At 39.3% G+C, this 18940-nt stretch overlaps 2 protein-coding genes across 3 annotated transcripts in view; one reads left to right on the top strand and one right to left on the bottom strand.

Annotated features, from left to right (window-relative positions):
* LOC147833832 (uncharacterized) overlaps nt 1-18940 on the top strand; it is an 863518-nt gene that overhangs the window by 727059 nt on the left and 117519 nt on the right. The gene's annotated exons all lie outside the window — the stretch shown is intronic.
* frmpd1b (FERM and PDZ domain containing 1b) overlaps nt 1-18940 on the bottom strand; it is an 83713-nt gene that overhangs the window by 11970 nt on the left and 52803 nt on the right. Inside the window, exons 3-12 of one of the 2 annotated variants that reach the window (XM_087281020.1) lie at nt 17828-17931; nt 15899-16059; nt 8457-8559; nt 8269-8314; nt 6531-6635; nt 5759-5854; nt 4421-4546; nt 1965-2084; nt 1757-1893; nt 1550-1676 (exon numbers count right to left, since the gene is read on the bottom strand). In XM_087281020.1, coding sequence (XP_087137146.1) covers nt 1550-1676; nt 1757-1893; nt 1965-2084; nt 4421-4546; nt 5759-5854; nt 6531-6635; nt 8269-8314; nt 8457-8559; nt 15899-16059; nt 17828-17931 — 1125 coding nt within the window. Of the gene's footprint in view, nt 1-1549; nt 1677-1756; nt 1894-1964; nt 2085-4420; nt 4547-5758; nt 5855-6530; nt 6636-8268; nt 8315-8456; nt 8560-15898; nt 16060-17827; nt 17936-18940 lie in introns of both variants that reach the window. The other variant, XM_087281019.1, reaches the window with a different exon arrangement.

The following is an 18940-nucleotide window of genomic DNA, read 5'->3' on the forward strand; positions in this document are numbered from 1 at the left end:
CATCCATCCATCCATCCATATCTATCTATCTATCTATCTATCTATCTATCTATCTATCTATCTATCTATCTATCTATCTATCTATCTATCTATCTATCTATCTATCTATCTATCTATCTATCTATCTATCTATCTATCTATCTATCTATCTATCTATCTATCTATCTATCTATCGTTCTGTCTATCGTTCTGTCTATCGTTCTATCTATCTATCTATCTATCTATCTATCTATCTATCTATCTATCTATCTATCTATCTATCTATCTATCTATCTATCTATCTATCTATCGTTCTGTCTATCGTTCTGTCTATCGTTCTATCTGTCCTATCTATCTATCTATCTATCTATCTATCTATCTATCTATCTATCTATCTATCTATCTATCTATCTATCTATCTATCTATCTATCTATCTATCGTTCTGTCTATCGTTCTGTCTATCGTTCTATCTGTCCTATCTATCTATCTATCTATCTATCTATCTATCTATCTATCTATCTATCTATCTATCTATCTATCCATCCATCCATCCATCCATCCATCCATCCATCCATCCATCCATCCATCCATCCATCCATCCATCCATCCATCCATTGTTCTGTCCTATCGATCAATCAATCAATCAATCAATCAATCAATCAATCAATCAATCAATCAATCAATCAATCAATCAATCAATCTACCTACCTACCTACCTACCTACCTACCTACCTACCTACCTACCTACCTACCTACCTACCTATCTATCTATCTATCTATCTATCTATCTATCTATCTATCTATCTATCGTTCTGTCTATCAATATATCTATCATTGTATTGTTCTGTCGATCATTTTATTGATCTGTCTATCGCTCCATCCATTCATCCATCCAGATAGATATTAGAGTGTTGAGAAAAGCTTTTTTTCTCTCTAACCTTTTACAACAGTAATTAGTGGGGACGTTTTTGAAGAATCATGATTTACTTGTAAACCATCTGTGCGCACTTTTCACACAAATGTGTGTGTGCATATGCATGTTTAGTGAATGAGTCCCAATGTATTCACACTTGTTATACAATCAGTACTTCTACGTCACATATGAGTCCCCAAAAAACATGGTAAGGAGCATTTTGAAATGAAACTGAAGGCTGATATCTGAACACAAGTTGCCACAAGAGATGCACTTGAGCTTATGTGAACACTAGGTGGAAACAGTAATGCATCTCAGCTAACCACTTGTGATTGGATCACAACAAACACTAGTCAACACCAGTCGGAATAAGGAGTTGTGTTGCATTGTATAAAAGTGGTTTGTTTAGTATTGACCTTTAAATCTAAATTATACAATTTTGACCTTTAAAATGAATTAAATAAATAAAAAGAACAGCTTTTATTCTAAACGAAATAAAACAAATAAGACTTTCTCCAGAAGAAAAAATATTATAGGAAATACTGTGAAAAACTCCTTGCTCTGTTAAACATCATTAGGGAAATATTTGAAAACATTCATTTGAAGGCTAATAATTTTGACTTTAACTATATAAAAAAATGCATGAATAAAGTAACCTTCTGCCGTGGTTCTAGCAGGGCCTGGATCTTCTTCATGTGGTGGTTGAGAGCTTTCCGTAGGTCCTTTTCTCTCATGTTCCTCAGCAGAGTTGGAGAGATGAAGCTCTCTAAGCCAAACTCCTTTCTAATAAGCACACATACACATTAGATATGACTGTATTTTGTAATACAGCACAAGTCATTTGGAGTGTGTTTGTCTCTTACACAACGCTCTTAACAGATGCTCTCATGGTCTGTCCGCAGCTCGCCAGTTTCTCGTGCATGTGCAGAGCAGCGAGTCTCAGCGCTGTGTTGCATTTCATCTCTACAGCGTAGCGTTCCTTTAACACATCTCCAACACTCTACACACACATACAAGTACATGAAAGTAGCCGTCAGTGGCACATTTAAGTGATTATTCACCATGTGTTACCTGTTGGAAGAGGTACTCAAAGGCCATAGGATCGTCCTGCATGAGCTCCACTGGGTCTCTGGGGATGAAGCACACCCTGAACAGACACCTGTAGTCATGAGAATCCTTCTTCTGGACCACCTAAGAAAAAGCAGGAACACGATACAGCGGTTTATTACAAACTTAAGCCATGGGTGTACATCGTAAATGCAGACTAGGTTTGTATGGGAGCTTATAGTTATATATACAGTACTGTGCAAAAGTCTTAGCCCCCTAGTTACAGTATACTTGTTGTTTTAGTGACATTATATGTTACTTATCATTCTCTTTGTTAAAATACAACCAGAAAATACAGGTTCTAGTTGGATTTTTTTTTGGGTCTAATTGTTTAAGACATTTGAAAGAAAGTTAGAGAAACACGGAAGAATGAACGAAAAATACTGGGGTTTCTGTTTTGTTTTGATCTGCATTTCTATCAATGTTCCCTGAATTGATGGGATTGTGAATGCTGAAAAGTACAGACAGGTTTTAATTCGTCATGGAATTCCTGCTAGAAAGCCCCTCATTTGTAATAGTTTTATGTTTATACATGATATTGATCCTAAAACAATGTAAGGAAATCATATTTGGAGAGTAAACAGTAAACAGTAAACGGCCTCCACACAGTCCAGACCTGAATATTATCTGCAGTATGTTTGGGTAATATTATAGTCAGATTCACCTGCATCAAGTTTTGGAAGCTTATTGTTAATAATATGATTTATTTTCAGTATTACAGCACGCTGAGTACAATGCGACTGACAACATCAAACCTGAAAACATGAGACAAAATAATGTGTGAAATATTATAAAAACATCACATTTACTGTATATATCAAATCCAAAACCAAGTGATGGTAACAACTAACCCTCATCATTCATTTGGGAGACCAAAATGATGCATAACATTTTCTAATAAAGAAACCCAGAAATTGCTTGAAATTGCAAAATATTGATCAAAATATAATAACTGATAATAATAATAATATTTCCTTACATTTATATAGCGCTTTTCTGGGCACTCAAAGCGCTTTACACAATAATGGGGGATCTACTCATCCGCAACTAGTGTGCAGCATCCACACAGTGATGAAGCCAATTATGATATGGCGAGGGTGAGGAAGTCATGAAGGACAGAGGCCAGTGGGCAGATTTGGCCGGGATGCTGGGGTGAAACCCCGACTCTTTTTCGAAGGACATCCTGGGATTTTTAACGACCACAGAGAGTCGGGACCTCGGTTTAACGTCTCATACGAAAGAAAGAATATATTTGGGAGCATTTGTGCGAGTGCATATAATTGTTGCCGTGTGACCAGTTTTCACAGCAAAACATTCACCGCATGCGCAGATTTAGGAGACATTCAAGCATTAAGCATCTTTGCACCTAAAAACACCAAACGCAGCTTTTAGGAATGATTTAAAACAGTTGACATGTCAACTTGCTGCAGTAAACAAAGCCCATAATGCTTGCCCCGCCTTCAAACTCTTTTTATTGGCCCACTGCACTAGAACAGAATGCGCATGGATTGGTTAATATCAGCTGTCAATCACTCAGCTACAGCCGTGAAAATGTAAAGGTCTGGATCCGAGAGAATGAACACAACACTGACAGATTTAGTTTTAGAAACCACCAAAAGTTACTAATAATCTGATTAGTGATCATGTGCTGAATGTCAATCCAGCATTTACACTTTTCGAAGAGTGGATAAAAGACTTCCAGTGGTTAAAGTCCACTATGAAAATGACTAAAGCGTTCATCGTACAGCCAGTGGGACGGAGTTTTCAGGTAACAGTGTTTGCCACTGAATCTACACATTAAGCACGAGATGTTCAATTTAATCCTTCATTTAATCGTCACGATGCTGTCAGTTTGCGACTGATACCACATTCACCATCGCCAAAGAGCATGCAATCACCGAGATGAAACTAATATTGCAGTTCATGATAGACCGTAACTGCTATTAAGATGACGTATGCAAATAATAAGCTATATGTCAATATCATTTGTGCAATATCAGACAGCACCTCTGAGAAAAGCAACAGTTATTATTGTTAACTCAGTTAATCTTATTCACGTCAAGCAGTGTGTGCAAGGCCAGTGAGCGCATTCAGATTTTTTTGTTAGTTTTGATCAGAGTTAATTTCAAACGCAATAAATCTGTTGATATAAAACGTGTATTAAATGTGCTCATCATTTTTGGTGGGTGTGACTAAATGTTGTCTGGTGCGTCTACATTTTATAAGTTAGAGGCACCGGTGCTAACAAGAAAGCAGGTTCATTTCAAGCCCTGTTTTAATCCTCCCTTTTTTCTTTTATCTGTCAAAAAAATGAAGTATTAATGAATTTAAATCAATGTCAGAAACTTTTATCAGTAATATTTTGCTGTGTGTGTGAGTGTGTGTGTGAGTGTGTGTGTGTGTGTGTGTGTGTGTGTTACCTTCTGTATGAGCTCCTCGTCGTGCAGCAGCAGTAGTTTGGAGATGTTATACTGCTGTTCCAGGACCAGAGCGAAATGCTCAATGCAGCGAATGGACAGCTTCTCTTTCAGGGTCAACACGATGTCCTGCACATGCAGACAGTCAATACAAATCTTTTGCTGAACGGATCCACCAATTTTGATGCTCATAAATGTTCATAAAGTCCTCAAGCTGCAGGAATGAGGAGGTTTGCTGAAGGTGCAGCTGTCGTGCAGTGAGGGGTTTGCATCTTTAATACACGATGACAGTGTTTGCATTTATTGAACGGTAAGAATGATTAATTAATCCATATGAAGCAGTCATATAAAAGTCACATCGGGTCTTCAGTTCGGGCTCAGGTGAGCTTTGCACTCACACTACAAGCGTACCGCGCTAAAACTCAACCGAACCGCGCTCTGGCACACCCATTCCAACCGGCCAACTGAACTGCTCCTGGGCCCGATTCGGAGCACTCACACTAGTGAAACAAACCGGGAAATGGGGGTCAAATGTGCCTGGATATGGTTCGGATAGCCTTGTGTGAATACACTATGTTAATAAACCACTCCATCACTGAAAGCCAGTGGCGGTACTTTTGGGTGGGGGCGGGGGGGTCTGGATCCCCCATGTAAACAAGCTTGGCCCCCCTCCAGCCCCCCTAAATTTAGACGCTTATTTTTGTGTCACAACTAAAATGGCACAAAGAAGTGAGATCAGCCATCGGTGGTAGATGGAGATATGACTGAGACCTTTCTTGCGCACTCTTGTTGTCACGTGCACTCGCTCTCTCTGCTTTCCAGTTATTGTACAATGATGGTTTGTTCTGTAGACTATAAAAAAAAGCAGCCTAATTGGGCTAATAATTTTGTTCTTAAAATGGCGTTTAAAAAAATTTATAACTGCTTTTATTCTAACCGAAATAAAACAAACAAGACTTTCTCTAGAAGAAAAAATATTATCAGACATACTGTGAAAGTTTCCTTGCTCTGGTAAACATAATTTGGGAAATATTTAAAAAAGAGAAAAACATTCAAAGGGGGGCTAATAATTCTGACTTCAACCGAATACCTACATACATACATACAGTACATACACCTTTTTGCTGAAATAATATAATTTTCCAACATAATTTAATTTCTCAAAAGTTTTTAATTCATCAAATTTTAATAAAAGTTCTTTTGAAAGTAAAAGAAAAGTAGTTTAGTATAGTAATAGTGGAATAGAACAGTAAATGTGTAGTAATAGTAGTATAGTAACTTTTACTATAGTACTCAATAGTAAAAGTGTACTATAGAATAGTAACCATAGTATCTACAGACCTTGACAGTTGTGGTCTTGTGAAACTTGAAGGCTTTGGTCTGGCCGTTCTCCAGGTAGACCTTCAGAACGTTGGGCAGGAAGAGAAGAGAGTTTCCCTGCAAACAGCGAATGAAACGAGGCTTATTAAAATCGCATGCTATCATGTTTTAAGTATGAGTGTAGGTATTAAAACACTGAGGTGGTTTATGACATGCCTTGTGTCCTTGTAACTCATATTTAACACAGGGTTTCTGCAGGTTTCATCAAGTTAAATTTAAGACTTTTTAGGCCCTTTTAAGACCATTAGGAATGACGTTTTAGGCTTATGCAGGGTTAAGATTTTTTTTCTAATGGCCTGGTATTATCATGAGGAATCATGTGATTGTTTTTAGTTTTTTTTTTTCCTTATTAGGGAATTTAATTTGGGGAATTTGCAGTAAAAATGTCTAACAGCTGTTGTCAATTGTACCTCTTTGCAATAAAAAAAGTAAAAAAAATTAATAAATTATTGAGATGTACTTTTGGTGATTGTATGAATATCGGCCCAATAAGTAACTTTATTTAGCAAAATTAAGACCTGTTTAAAATGGAAAAAGACCTACAACACAACATTTCAGTGGATTTAAGACTTTTTAAGGCCTAAAATTTAGTTTTTGAAATTTAAGACTTTTTAAGACCGAGCGGACACCCTGTAACAGGGACTTTTGACATTCAAAATAGAGGGATAGATTAGGGCTAGGGCCAGCGTTGTTTTTTTTTACCACCAATACCAACATGTATGTGTGTGTTTACCTGAGTGTGTCCGTTGACGACCACCTCTTCTGCAAAGCGCACTTTAACGGGGTTTCTCCTCAGGCGAGCTCTCTTCTCCGCTGTTATGAATGAAGACTTAGGATTCTGGAAACAAAAACAAAGTTCTTTAAATTCCAGCAGCTGTCTGTGAAACACAAAAATGATGTATAATCGTTCTGGGTAACACTTTATAATAACTACACACTATAAATCATTTATTAAGCATTAGCAAATAGTGAACTCATCATCTGTTAAACATTAACTCTACATTAATAAGCGTTAGTAAGCAGTTTACTACTGCAGCTACAAATGCTCCATTCTTGACTTATAAGCATGTATATAATGTGGTTAATAATTGTATTTTCATACTTAGTTAATGATTTATTTTTCATTACTAAATTAAGGATCGAATTATTTACAAATTGTTATTAAGAGTAGTTGAGGGTTTTTAGGATCATTCAGAATGAGTTAGTAAATGATTAATAAACTATTGAAATCAACGATTATATGTCTTATTATTCAGGCATATACTAATAATTACTATATATGTTAGTAAATGCTTTATTAACTCAACTTCATGCAGTTTTGTGACCTAATCTAAAGTGAGGACTATTCATGCTTTATAAATCCCTTATAAATGACAAATAAAGGCTCAGTTAAATTCTAAACAGGAAAAATGACATTATTTATTCCTATTCATTTAAAGATACACAAATGAAACTGTACTGCAAATGAAAAATAAATCTTTGCAAGCTTATCTAAAATAAAATTACTGTAGAGTTTAATTATTGCATCTTATTATAATGTTAAATTATTATATTGTTGTTGTTTTATCCAGTTTTATGTCGTGTTTTGACACTCCTGTTATTCAGCAATGTTTAAACTTTACAGTAATTTTACTTTTTAGATAATATTGCAAAGATTATTGTTCATTTGATTCTGAGCCTTTATTTGTCATTTATAAGGGATTTATAAAGCATGAATAGTCCTCACTTTAGATTAGGTCACAAAACTGCATGAAGTTGAGTTAATAAAGCATTTACTAACATATTAGTTAACTATTAGTATATGCCTGAATAATAAGATATATAAACGTTGATTTCAATAGTTTATTAATCATTTACTAACTCATTCTGAATGATCCGAAAAACCCTCAACTACTCCTAAATACAAACGGTTTGTAAATAATTCGATACTTAATTTAGTAATGAAAAATAAATCATTAACAGAGTATGAAAATACAATTATTAACCACATTATATAGGTGCTTATAAGTCAAGAATAGAGCATTTGTAGCTGCAGTTATAAACTGCTTACTAACGTTTATTAATGTAAAGTTAATGCTTAACAGATAATGAATTCACTACTTGCTCATGCTTAATAAATGATTTATAATGTGTAGTTATTATAAAGTGTTACCTAGTTTGGAATACGATTCACACCATAAGACAATCTCAAAACATTATGGATTTCTATGAGTGGGCTTGACAAACCACCTGTAGAAACACTCTTCTTTGTATATATAAAACCTCCCGCCTCATAACTCTAGCTAGCACTTAATTCTCTGATCATTGACAGTTCTATTGTATAATCAGCGCTTGTTGTGTGCATTGCCTCTTCTTCTTGAATCGCTGAATGCCTCTCCTCAAGTCTAAATTGAAATGTGAACCATTTCTTGATTGCGCCTTTACAAACTGATGCAACAAACAAAAGGAGGAATAATCTTCAGTGTACACACCGTCATGTTTCTGAGGATCGTCATGGTTACAGAGTCCTGGCAATCCCTGAGGGCGGAGCATAACATGATGACATCATTATAAAATCATGTCCTCGTCGTATTTACCAGCTTGGTACAATACAAGCAAAGGAACATTAATTCAGCAGAGTTATTTTAGTAGTGTGTATTTTAATAATCTGATCAGTCACCTAATCATCTGCTCCGCGTTTTCAGGGGAAAGATCATCTATGGCTTTATTGTTCACTTTTAATATCTGATCTCCAGGAAAAAGATGACCATCTGCTGGACCACCTACAAATAAACACACACACACACACACACACACATATCAAATATTAAGACACAGCTCGAGTTTCCTGCATTTTGAACTTCAATGTAAGTTGATATTTTACATTCTTCAAGTCAAGTACTTAGAAAACAAGATTTATTCATGAATCAACTGCACAGTATGAATAATATGCCACAGTTTGATGCTTTGTTTTAACATTAAATATACGTAATATCTATAGAAATGGATGTTATACAAGTGTGACTGTGAAAGTTGTTTTGGTTTCATGTGGATGGAGTGTATTTGAGTCTGTATTTTGAAATTTATTTGCTGAGTTTACATTGAAATTACCCCAACATACAGAGCTCAGCATAACTGAGCACACCCCATTCTGAAAATGAATATTTTTATTTATTTCTCAGTGATTAGATTTTGGTGCATTTGAACAAAACAGATTTACTAAATGGACATATTTATTAAACTAATATTTCAGTCACCTAACATCTTCAGAAATAGAAAGATAATCCATTTAAACTAAAGCTAAATATTAAATCAACTATTATTTTAAATATTATTAAATAATTTAAATATTATTTTCGCTTCTCTTGATTTGTCCTCTTTTTTTAAAATTTGTATTTAATATTGTTCTATACCATATACATTTTTGACCATTATCGCCAGTTATTATGTTAGATCAGCTCCATATTTGGCTTCAGTGCTGATTAATCTAATGTATATGCACAAATATTATAATGTACAGCATCTTATAGAAAATATAGGCTGAGCACTGTATATCTGTATTATTCAGTCATTCATTCAGCTTACTCCCTTATTCAACAGGGGTCGCCACAGCGAAATGAACCGCCAACTATTCCAGCATGTTTCACACAGCGGATGCAACCCAGTACTGGGAAACACCCATACACTCTCACATTCACGCCTATACATAAACGACCAATTTAGTTAATCCAATTCACCTATAGCACATGTGTTTGGGACTGTGGGGGACACCAGAGCACGCGGAGGAAACCCACGCCAACATGGGGCGAACATGAAAACTCCACACTGAAATGCCAACTGGACCAGCCGGGACTCGAACCAGCGACCTTCTTGCTGTGAGGCATATATATCTATTATTAAAATGTGTTGCTTTGCAAAATTCCTCTTATGCATCAACCGCTCAACAAACTTGTCTTAGCATAACTGCGAGCAAAAGTCGTAAGTAGCACACTCCACTAATGAATGCGTGCTAAAAAAACTTTTCGAAGGCGCAAAGAGTGTGAAAGTTGCGATTGTGGATTTATTATTCATGTCACGTCTGCTTCTTGTGTGTGTGTGTGTGTGTGTGTGTGTGTGTGTGGAGTGTCTGACTGGGAGTCTCTGCTCTGCTCTGTTCTGCCATTTACACTCATTTGTCTCCGAGCCAAAATACACACACATTCACACACACACACACACAATCTGCCCTTCTGCCCTGACAACATCCCCTTATTCCCTGACGGTTCTCAGGCCTGCTAGAATAACCACCAATGCCTGGCAGATCTCTCTCTCTCTCTCTCTGTCTCTCTCTTTCTCTCCTTTCACATAATTATGTGCAGTAGGGCTGCGAGCGTCTCCCTCTGGGCTTTTATCAGCTGTTTCTGCTGCAAAAAAAGAGAGAAGTCAGCACTGCGGGATGACTGTGTGTGTGTGTGTGTGTATGTGAGAACGTACACACACTAGCTTTGCTGCAAGATCCAGTTCACTGTCTACTATCTGTATAGACAGCTGCCTTCCGAGGAGACTAAAACGGAGCTTTATCTGTGGCTGATTTGGAGCGTCAACAAAAGGCGGGAAGACCTCCATTCAGAGATATTTCTCTCTCTCTCTGTTTTCATGCACATTAAAAACCGTGTCAGCTGAGTCTCTGTAACTGGGGCAATGATGTTGACGTGCGAGCTTGAATGTGATTCTCTGGCTCTTTTACTTATGAAATGTGTTTGTTTGGCCATCTAGTTATGTTTTAGAATTGAAAAAGTCTAGCTGTTTTGCAAACGCTCTGCAGTGTTTCTGCAGTCTTCTCCTAAGAGAAAGATCAATTCTGAAGTGCTGAAACAAGTTTAATCTTAAAAGCGGAGTACTAGTGTCCATGTAAATGTGAACGTGCCAGATGAAGTCGCAAGCTGTCAAAGACAGTCCATTTCTCTGCCTTTAAGCTGCTTCCATGAGCCCTCAAATGTTTCATTAAGGCCCCGTTTACGCTAATGCGTTTTCGTTTTAAAACGCATAGGTTTTGCTACGGTTACGCCATCCGTTCACACTAAGCTGGAGTTCTCGAGCACCAAAAACAGAGCGTTTTGAAAACGCTGGAGAGGCCGCTTTCATTCTAAAACGTTGCTGCTCCGTCTCAGTGTGGATGTGGGAAAACGGAGACATCTGGAAACGGAGGCGGGGCTGCAAACGTTCGCCTCTCTGATTGGGGATTTTCCTCAATATTAAGTAGCCTAGGCACACAGTTCAGTCTCGCATTCTCTCCTTGTAAGTTCAGACTTCGCAAGTTTGATCAAGGCTGCAGTCTCCCCCTTCTCAGTTTGATATGAAAAACAGACTACCGAGGACACGGGGAAATTTTTTAAAGGGAACAGTGTACTTTATAACTTCATTCACATCACCCTTGGCTACGTTGTTTCACTTTCTCAACAATAAAATGTAAACATGATTTGAGGAACTGCCTATTTTCATTTTGATATTAGCAATTTAACAGACAGCAGAAATGTTGAGGCGTCGTGCTGCATATATGAGCGTCATCTTCACTGTGTGGATATTTATAACTAAATGGAGCCGATAACAACTGTCTCCTTTCAATTTCAGTGAAAATACGAAACACACCCTCTCTTTTGCTGAATATCAGTTTTAATTATCGATAATGGCCATTATAAAAGTATAACAGACAATAAGTTTATACCTTATAGGAAATAAAGGCAAGCGATCAGTCAATGTACATGGATTAATCATTAACTTATCTTTGCGCTCAGCCAAAACACGTTACCTGAGAACAAGTAATAGATTCCAATGACCAAAGTCGGGGAATATGTTGTTAGATAAAGACAACCAGATGAATGAAATATCACGTTTAGCAAATATAGCGAGATTAGATCCAGCGGGAGATGCTTGATGAGCTGTCCGACTAGCAGAGCTCTCATCTGGGTAGATAGGCTGCAGCGCTTGCTTGAAAGTGTGTGTGTGATGTTCGTGATGTGCGTTTTCAGCGTTTTGGTGTGGACGGAGAGCTGTTCAGAAACGCTGGGTAAAACACGAGTGTGGACGCGGATCGTTTTCATTCTAAAACGCCGTTTTAAAACTAAAATGCACTAGAGTAAACGGGGCCTAAGTTTGACGTGTTTACCCCCTACAGGCAACTTTTGTAAAGCGTCTGCTTTAACATTGCTGTGTCAGAATCCTTGCTTCTAAAATACAGCTATACTTTAAAATGCTCAATTTTTAAGTACACACACACACACACACACACACACGCACATAAACACACACACCAGCTCAAGCGCACGTCCTTTCTCACAGTTTTCACATTCAATCTGACACACACGTGACATCTCCAGATCCAAATAACCAGAGGAAAACCTCATCTCCGGGGTCTTTATAAAATATGATGCACAGACTTATTAATAATTCCTACTTGTCTTCCTCGTGATGAAGAGTTTAGGCAAAATCTGATATGTAGCGGAGGAAAAAAAATGAGTTTGTCAGATGTTGGATTCGAACCGGGTTCATGCGTCAAAACATGTTACCATGCGTTTTACGAGCTACGCCACTCACGCTGTTATGGATGCTGCAAAGTTAGTGTGCTTTCACACCTGTGAATCGATTTAGTTGTTCCGAAACAGAGATTACAATTGTTACATTGTTGCTCTTTGCTCTTGAAGCGGTTTGCTTTCACACTGCAAAGTTTCTAATCAGACCAAAAGAGCTAAAACAAGTCACGTGCGAGTAAACTCTCCTCACATTGGTCAGAGTGTCAGGGTTTATTTTGCAGCGTCCCGCTCAGCTGTCAGGAGAGGTGGTGGTTTGGTGGTGATTGACAGGGTGCGCGCGACGTGTCTGAGGAGAGACGCGGTGGGGAGGGGTGAGAAGGGTGCGCGGCGATGCCTATTTGAGGACTGGGAGAGAGACGCGAGATTACCGGGAGATCATCACTCGTTTGCGGGCATCCAGAGACTCGCGAAACTGACCCGCCCTACTCATAATTCTCTCTTCATACAGCCGTAAGCCTATTACATATCCATAAAACACTGTGATATAACCGCGCTCGGATCGGATCGCTTTCTCACTGCAATCGAACCGCTCCAGGGTTCGTTTCAATCGAGCCGAGACCCACTTATTCAAGTGATCTCGGAGCGATTACTTTGGCGCGGAACAGAGCGCGATTGCCCTGTTCAGATATGCCAAATGAACCGCGCTAACTGGGCAAACAAGATACGTTCCGAAACAAAAGTGTAGGTGTGAAAGCACCCTAATACACCTTTACATCGCACTATTTCTTTTTTAATCCACTCAGTGCGATGTTCAGATTTAACTGTGTTACCCGCATCAGCTAAACTCTCCCACTCTATTTTTTTTCTTTTGTTATTAATTCTGGAGGACAAACTTGCAAATAACACCGCTTTTCTCCGGTCTACCTCTGAAAGCAGCACCCCCAATTCACATTCTGTTTAAAGTTTCTCTTTTGCTTGCTTTTGCTTTTTCGTTGGGTTTTGCCAAAGTAGAGTCATTAGCATATTCATACGGGGGAGGAGGCAGGGAGGGGTTTTGCACTCGTGCATGTTGCGCTCAATTTCACATTCATTCGGTTGTACAAAGAGAACATGCGTGGGATTCGGCGTACGCAGTGTTTCATACATCTGAATTTTTTATTGTGTACGCACATTTACAGCTTTGTGCGTACACAATGTTCTAGTAGGATTTCAAAGCAAGTCTTTGTACATGAGGTCCGCTGTACTGCGCGCATTGTCTGTGTGTGTGTGTATGTGTTAGTGTGTGTGTGTGTGTGTGTTTGTGTGTTTGTGTATGTGTGTGTGTGTGTGTGTAATCCACTTAGAATCCAACATGGAAATCATTTTTGTTTGTTAATGGCCACCAAAAAAACTAAAAAGTTAATAGCTATTTCTTAGCCACATATTTTAAATAGTGGCAAAATTATGCCTGTGAATCTAGAATTTAAACATTTTTAATATGTTAATAAATGTATGATGAGCAAAATTCAAGATTTTATGCAAATGAAAGAGCAGTATGAAAAATGTGCTGGTATTTTAATTCAATTCTAAATAATTTTGATAAAAATGGCTTGCCAAACTGACAACTCTTTTTTTTATTTTTATTTTTTTATTTTTTTCAGTTTCTTAAATTTGTACCTATGTAATTGTCTGGTTCTAAGACTTTAGAAACATATGTTTTCTTTTAGCCTCATTGTTTAATTTTGCCACCATGTTGCCATCTTTTCGCTGTACTGGTTGTTGCCAGGTTACAAAAAAAAACATGCTCATTGTTACTGGCCGATAGGGGCCAGTAACAATCCTGTCTACTGTCCCGAGTGTCTTTCACGCTGGCCCCGGGCCACTGGGCAGTCCTTATTGTTGAGCCCTGACATACATTTTTTTAATCATGTGACAGCCCTAGTTTTGAGAGATTTTGTTGGCTAAAAAGAAAAAATAGCATAGCTTGTGTCAGTAGATGTTGGTGTGTGAGAGAAAGCTTCAGTGTGAAGGAGCCTGTGCACCTGGATCATAATGAATTAAATAAATGACGGAGAAGCAGGTGGCGACCTCACACACACATACACACACGCACATAAACACACACACCAGCTCAAGCGCACGTCTTTTCTCACAGTTTTCACATTCAATCTGACACACACGTGACATCTCCAGATCCAAACACCCAGAGGAAAACCTCATCTCCGGGGTCTTCATTCTTAGGATAAATGTTTGAGAAGATTCTTACGGTACTGACCATTCAGCTTTGGAGATGTGCAACATTTTAAGATATATTCGAAAAGAAAATGTTTATGTCAAATTGTAATAATATTTTACAATATTGTAGTGATGGGAGGTTCGGATCATTTTACTGACTCGGATCTTTGAGTCTCGTTCATCAAGACGAACGAATCTTTTTTCGAGTCATTTCGTTCATTTGGTTCAATTTGCCCAAATATTATTGAAATGTTACGAATTGCTTCCAAACACATCTACAACTAGCCCAAAAGGTTGATCACACGACAAATAAGTCATAAATAGAATATAAGAAGGAGAAAATAATAATTCAATGTTTACCTGCTCTTTTGTCTATGAAGGCATTGTTGTCTCTTTGCTCAGCTCAGCTCTTCATGTCTTCAAATGTCAGTGGTTCGTTCACGTTACACTGACAGTCACATATAATCTTAATCAAAGCACAGTCTAAGCCGATAGGAGCCATGATCGTTCATTCATCACGTGACAGAATGACTCAAACCCGAGGACTCGAGAGATGAACGGTTCAATTCTTTTTCCAGCTCTAAACGCGTATGATTGGCTCGTGATGAACGAGTGACTCAGACCCGATAGAGTACTCGAGAGATGAACGGATCAATTCTTTTTCCGGCTCTAAACGCGTGTGATTGGCTTCTGCCAATATGATGAAGACTTTAAATTAACGATACTACCTGCACAAATGTGCGCACACTTGGATGAACGAATCATTCCCTGAGAGGACTCGTAGTTCCCGAGTCATATTGAAGATTCGTTCAAAATGAACGAATCATTCATGAACGATTCATCACTACAATATTGCTGTAGGGGCGGCACAGTGGCGCAGTGGGTAGCACGATCGCCTCACAGCACGAAGGCTGCTGGTTCGAGCCCCAGCTGGGTCAGTTGGCATTTCTGTGTGGAGTTTGCATGTTCTCCCTGTGTTCGCATGGGTTTCCTCCGGGGGCTCAGATTTCCCCCACAAGTCCAAAGACATGTGCTGTAGGTGAATTGAATAAGCTAAATTGGCCGTAGTGTATGTGTGTGAATGCAAGAGTGTATGGGTGTTTCCCAGTGTTGGGTTGTAGCTGGAAGGGCATCCGCTATGTAAAACATATGCTGGATAAGTTGGTGTTCGTTCCGCTGAATTCTCTATTTAATATTATTGCTGTCTTTGAAAAATGTAAACAATCCTAAAGAGATCCCATTGTGCTGCTTCTGTCCTTCAGGCACATTTTCTGAGCACGGTATTCAAATGAGGCCTGGCTTAGATCATAATCTGTGTTTAAAAACAGCCCTCTCTAGTGCGTCCTGTAAATCTGACTCCACGTGAAGTGTGTGTGTGTGTGTGCGTGTGTGTGTGTACCTGGAGTGATGTCCCTGACCAGCAGGGGCTGCTGTGTGGAGAGAGTGAAGCCATGAGAGTTGAGCACCGCATCTCTGATCACCTCCACCGTCACCTTCACAGGGAAGTTCTGCTGGCCCGAATCCCCAGAGCGAGACCTCCTGCCTCTTAAAATACGCTCCCTATGAGAGAACACAACCAGACAGACAGGTCAAAACACACAGATTGAGTTCAGTATGAAATATGAATGTACTGTTTAATGTGGTTTGTGCACACACGACTATATTTTAAGGAATTTCCTAAATTTTTTCTTTTGGAGAAAGTCTTATTTATTTTATTTCAGCTAGAATAAAAGCAGTTTTGAATTTTTTAAAAACCATTTTAAGGTCAATATTATTAGCCCCATTAATGTAGGGCCATAAACACTGAGCGGCCACTTTATTAGGTACACCTGTCCAACTGCTTGTTAACGCAAATTTCTAATCAGCCAATCGCATGGCAGCAACTCAATGCATTTAGGCATGTAGACATGGTCAAGACAATCTGCTGCAGTTCAAACTGAGCATCAGAATGGTGAAGCAAGGTGATTTAAGCGATTTTGAACATGGCATGGTTGTTGGTGCCAGATTGGCTGGTCTGAGTATTTCAGAAACTGCTGATTTACTGGGATTTTCACGCACAACCAAAGGGTTTACAAAGAATGGTCAGACAAAGAGAAAATATCCAGTGAGCAGCAGTTCTTTGGGCGCAAATGTCTTGTTGATGCCAGAGGTCAGAGGAGAATGGCCAGATTGGTTACAGCTGATAGAAAGGGAACAGTAACTACAGCCGAGGTCTGCAGAAGAGCATCTCTGAACACACAACACGTCCAACCTTGAGGCGGATGGGCTACAGCAGCAGAAGACCTCAATGGGCTTGTATCAATGGTTCAGGCTGGTGGTGTAATGATGTGGGGGATATTTTTTTGGCACACTTTGGGCCCATTAGTACCAATTGAGCATCGTGTCAACACCACAGCCTACCTGAGTATTGTTGCTGACCATGTCAATTCCTTTATGACCCCAGTGTACGAATCTACTGATGGCTACTTCCAGCAGGATAACGCACCATGTCATTAAGTGTGAATCATCTCAGACTGGTTTCTTGCACATGACAAGGAATTCACTGTACTCAGATGGCCCCCACAGTCACCAGGTCTCAATCCAATAGAGCACCTTTGGGATGTTGTGGAGCGGGAGATTCGCATTATGGATGTGCAGCCAACAAATCTGCAGCAACTGTGTGATGCTATTATGTTAATATGGAACAAAATCTCTCAGGAATGTTCCAGTACCTTGTTTAATCTATGCCATGAGAGAGGCAGTTCTGAAGGCAAATAAGTCCATCGCGGTACTAGTAAGGTGTACCTAATAAAGTGTCCGGTATTTTGATTGTTAAATTCAACATTAACTACTAGAGTAGCTTAACAAACAAAGAGTTTTCTTAAGAATATCCCAGTCAAATCAGTGTAAAAGAACATGACATGATGTTGCTGTATGTCGACAGACTCTAAAACACATGGCGATGAGAATAATTGCCTGATGAACGTGTGCTTGCGTGGCAGGAGATGATTGTGTTTATAGCAGCGGGTGGAAGACAAATCAACTACAAGCCTTCGGCAGATGGATGCACTAAAAAAATCCCAAAACCATTCACTGGTGAGATCGTTTAGGAATAGTTTTAGCACAGTTTATATTTGAGCAACTAGAAAATATTTGCCAGCAAAACCTTGATGTAGATGTAAACACCTACTGTAGCACACTGTACTGTGTATGTATTGCAGTATTTACATTTTGTTAATGAAGGATCCAGCATACAACGTTTGTGTCGGTTTTAAAGTGTATCATACGATCTGTGCGTGTGTGTGTGTGTGTGTGCGTGTGTGATAGAGTATGTGTGATATAGCTCCACCTGCTGAGAGAGTCTCGAGAGCGCCGCAGCCATTTTCCCACCACCTGCTCCACCCGGCCGACCCTGCGTGGAGATCGACTTCTGCTTCTCTCGCTCTCCTCCATCTAACTAAAGCACAGAAACACACAGAGAAGGAAAGGGGATTAAACACCGTACTCAAACTCAACATCACAATCAGACACATTTACCTTTCAAAACACCAGTGAGGCCAAAATGTAGTTCACGTTGGGGTTGAGAGATGTCGACCAATTTGGCATCGTATGATGTCTAATGTGAAACATCGCGATGGGCGATGGCATCGTCGTCGTAGGCGGCAGTGAATTAATGATTAATGAATAATAAATAAATTTATAACAAATTAATTATTTGTAGTTTACCATTTAAACTACCTGACCCACATGGTGTTTGTTTAACCCATAACCAAATCGTAAATAAATAAAGAGAATTTACACACAAATTACCACCTGTCAATCACTTTTTCCGCAGCACTCTGTCATGAGTGATCAGTGTCGTTATAATGGCGTCCACAAACAGTTGTTAAAAAAAGGTGCAGGGCCGTGCAGAGACCCACATAGAGGCAGGTGCTCAACGGGTAACCTGGGGCAGAATCGAAGCGAAGTGAAAACCGAGAATTGTAGATCGCTAAGTGAAGACTGGGGGCGGATCATGAAGTGAAGATAAAGATTGTGGGGGAGGGGGGTGGGGGTTGTTTGGAGATCGGCAAATGAAGATCGGGGGGTGGTGGTGGTGGGGGGTGGTTGTTTAGAGACAGCTAAGTAAGGACTGGGGGCGGACTGCAAAGTGACCTTATAATCAGACATCCAAAGTCTTTCGGAAGTTGCGGGAGTATCCCGCAAATGCATAGAGACTCCCGGATGTCCGCAAATGAATGATAATCTCCTGGAAATCACGTGTATCCCGTCCGGTCCTTAAATACGTTGCACACCCCTCTCTCCACTGTATTCGTCCTAGGTTTTCAGGTACGTCGCGCGCAACTCACCCACACCGCTCTTTAGGTACGTCGCGCGCAACTCACCCACACCGCTCTTCAGGTACTTCGCGCGCAACTCACCCACACCGCTCTTCAGGTACTTTGCGCGCAACTCACCCACA

This window comes from Danio rerio, chromosome 14 (genome assembly GCF_052040795.2).
Source record: "Danio rerio strain M-AB ecotype USA chromosome 14, GRCz13ab, whole genome shotgun sequence".
Lineage (NCBI taxonomy): Eukaryota > Metazoa > Chordata > Actinopteri > Cypriniformes > Danionidae > Danio > Danio rerio.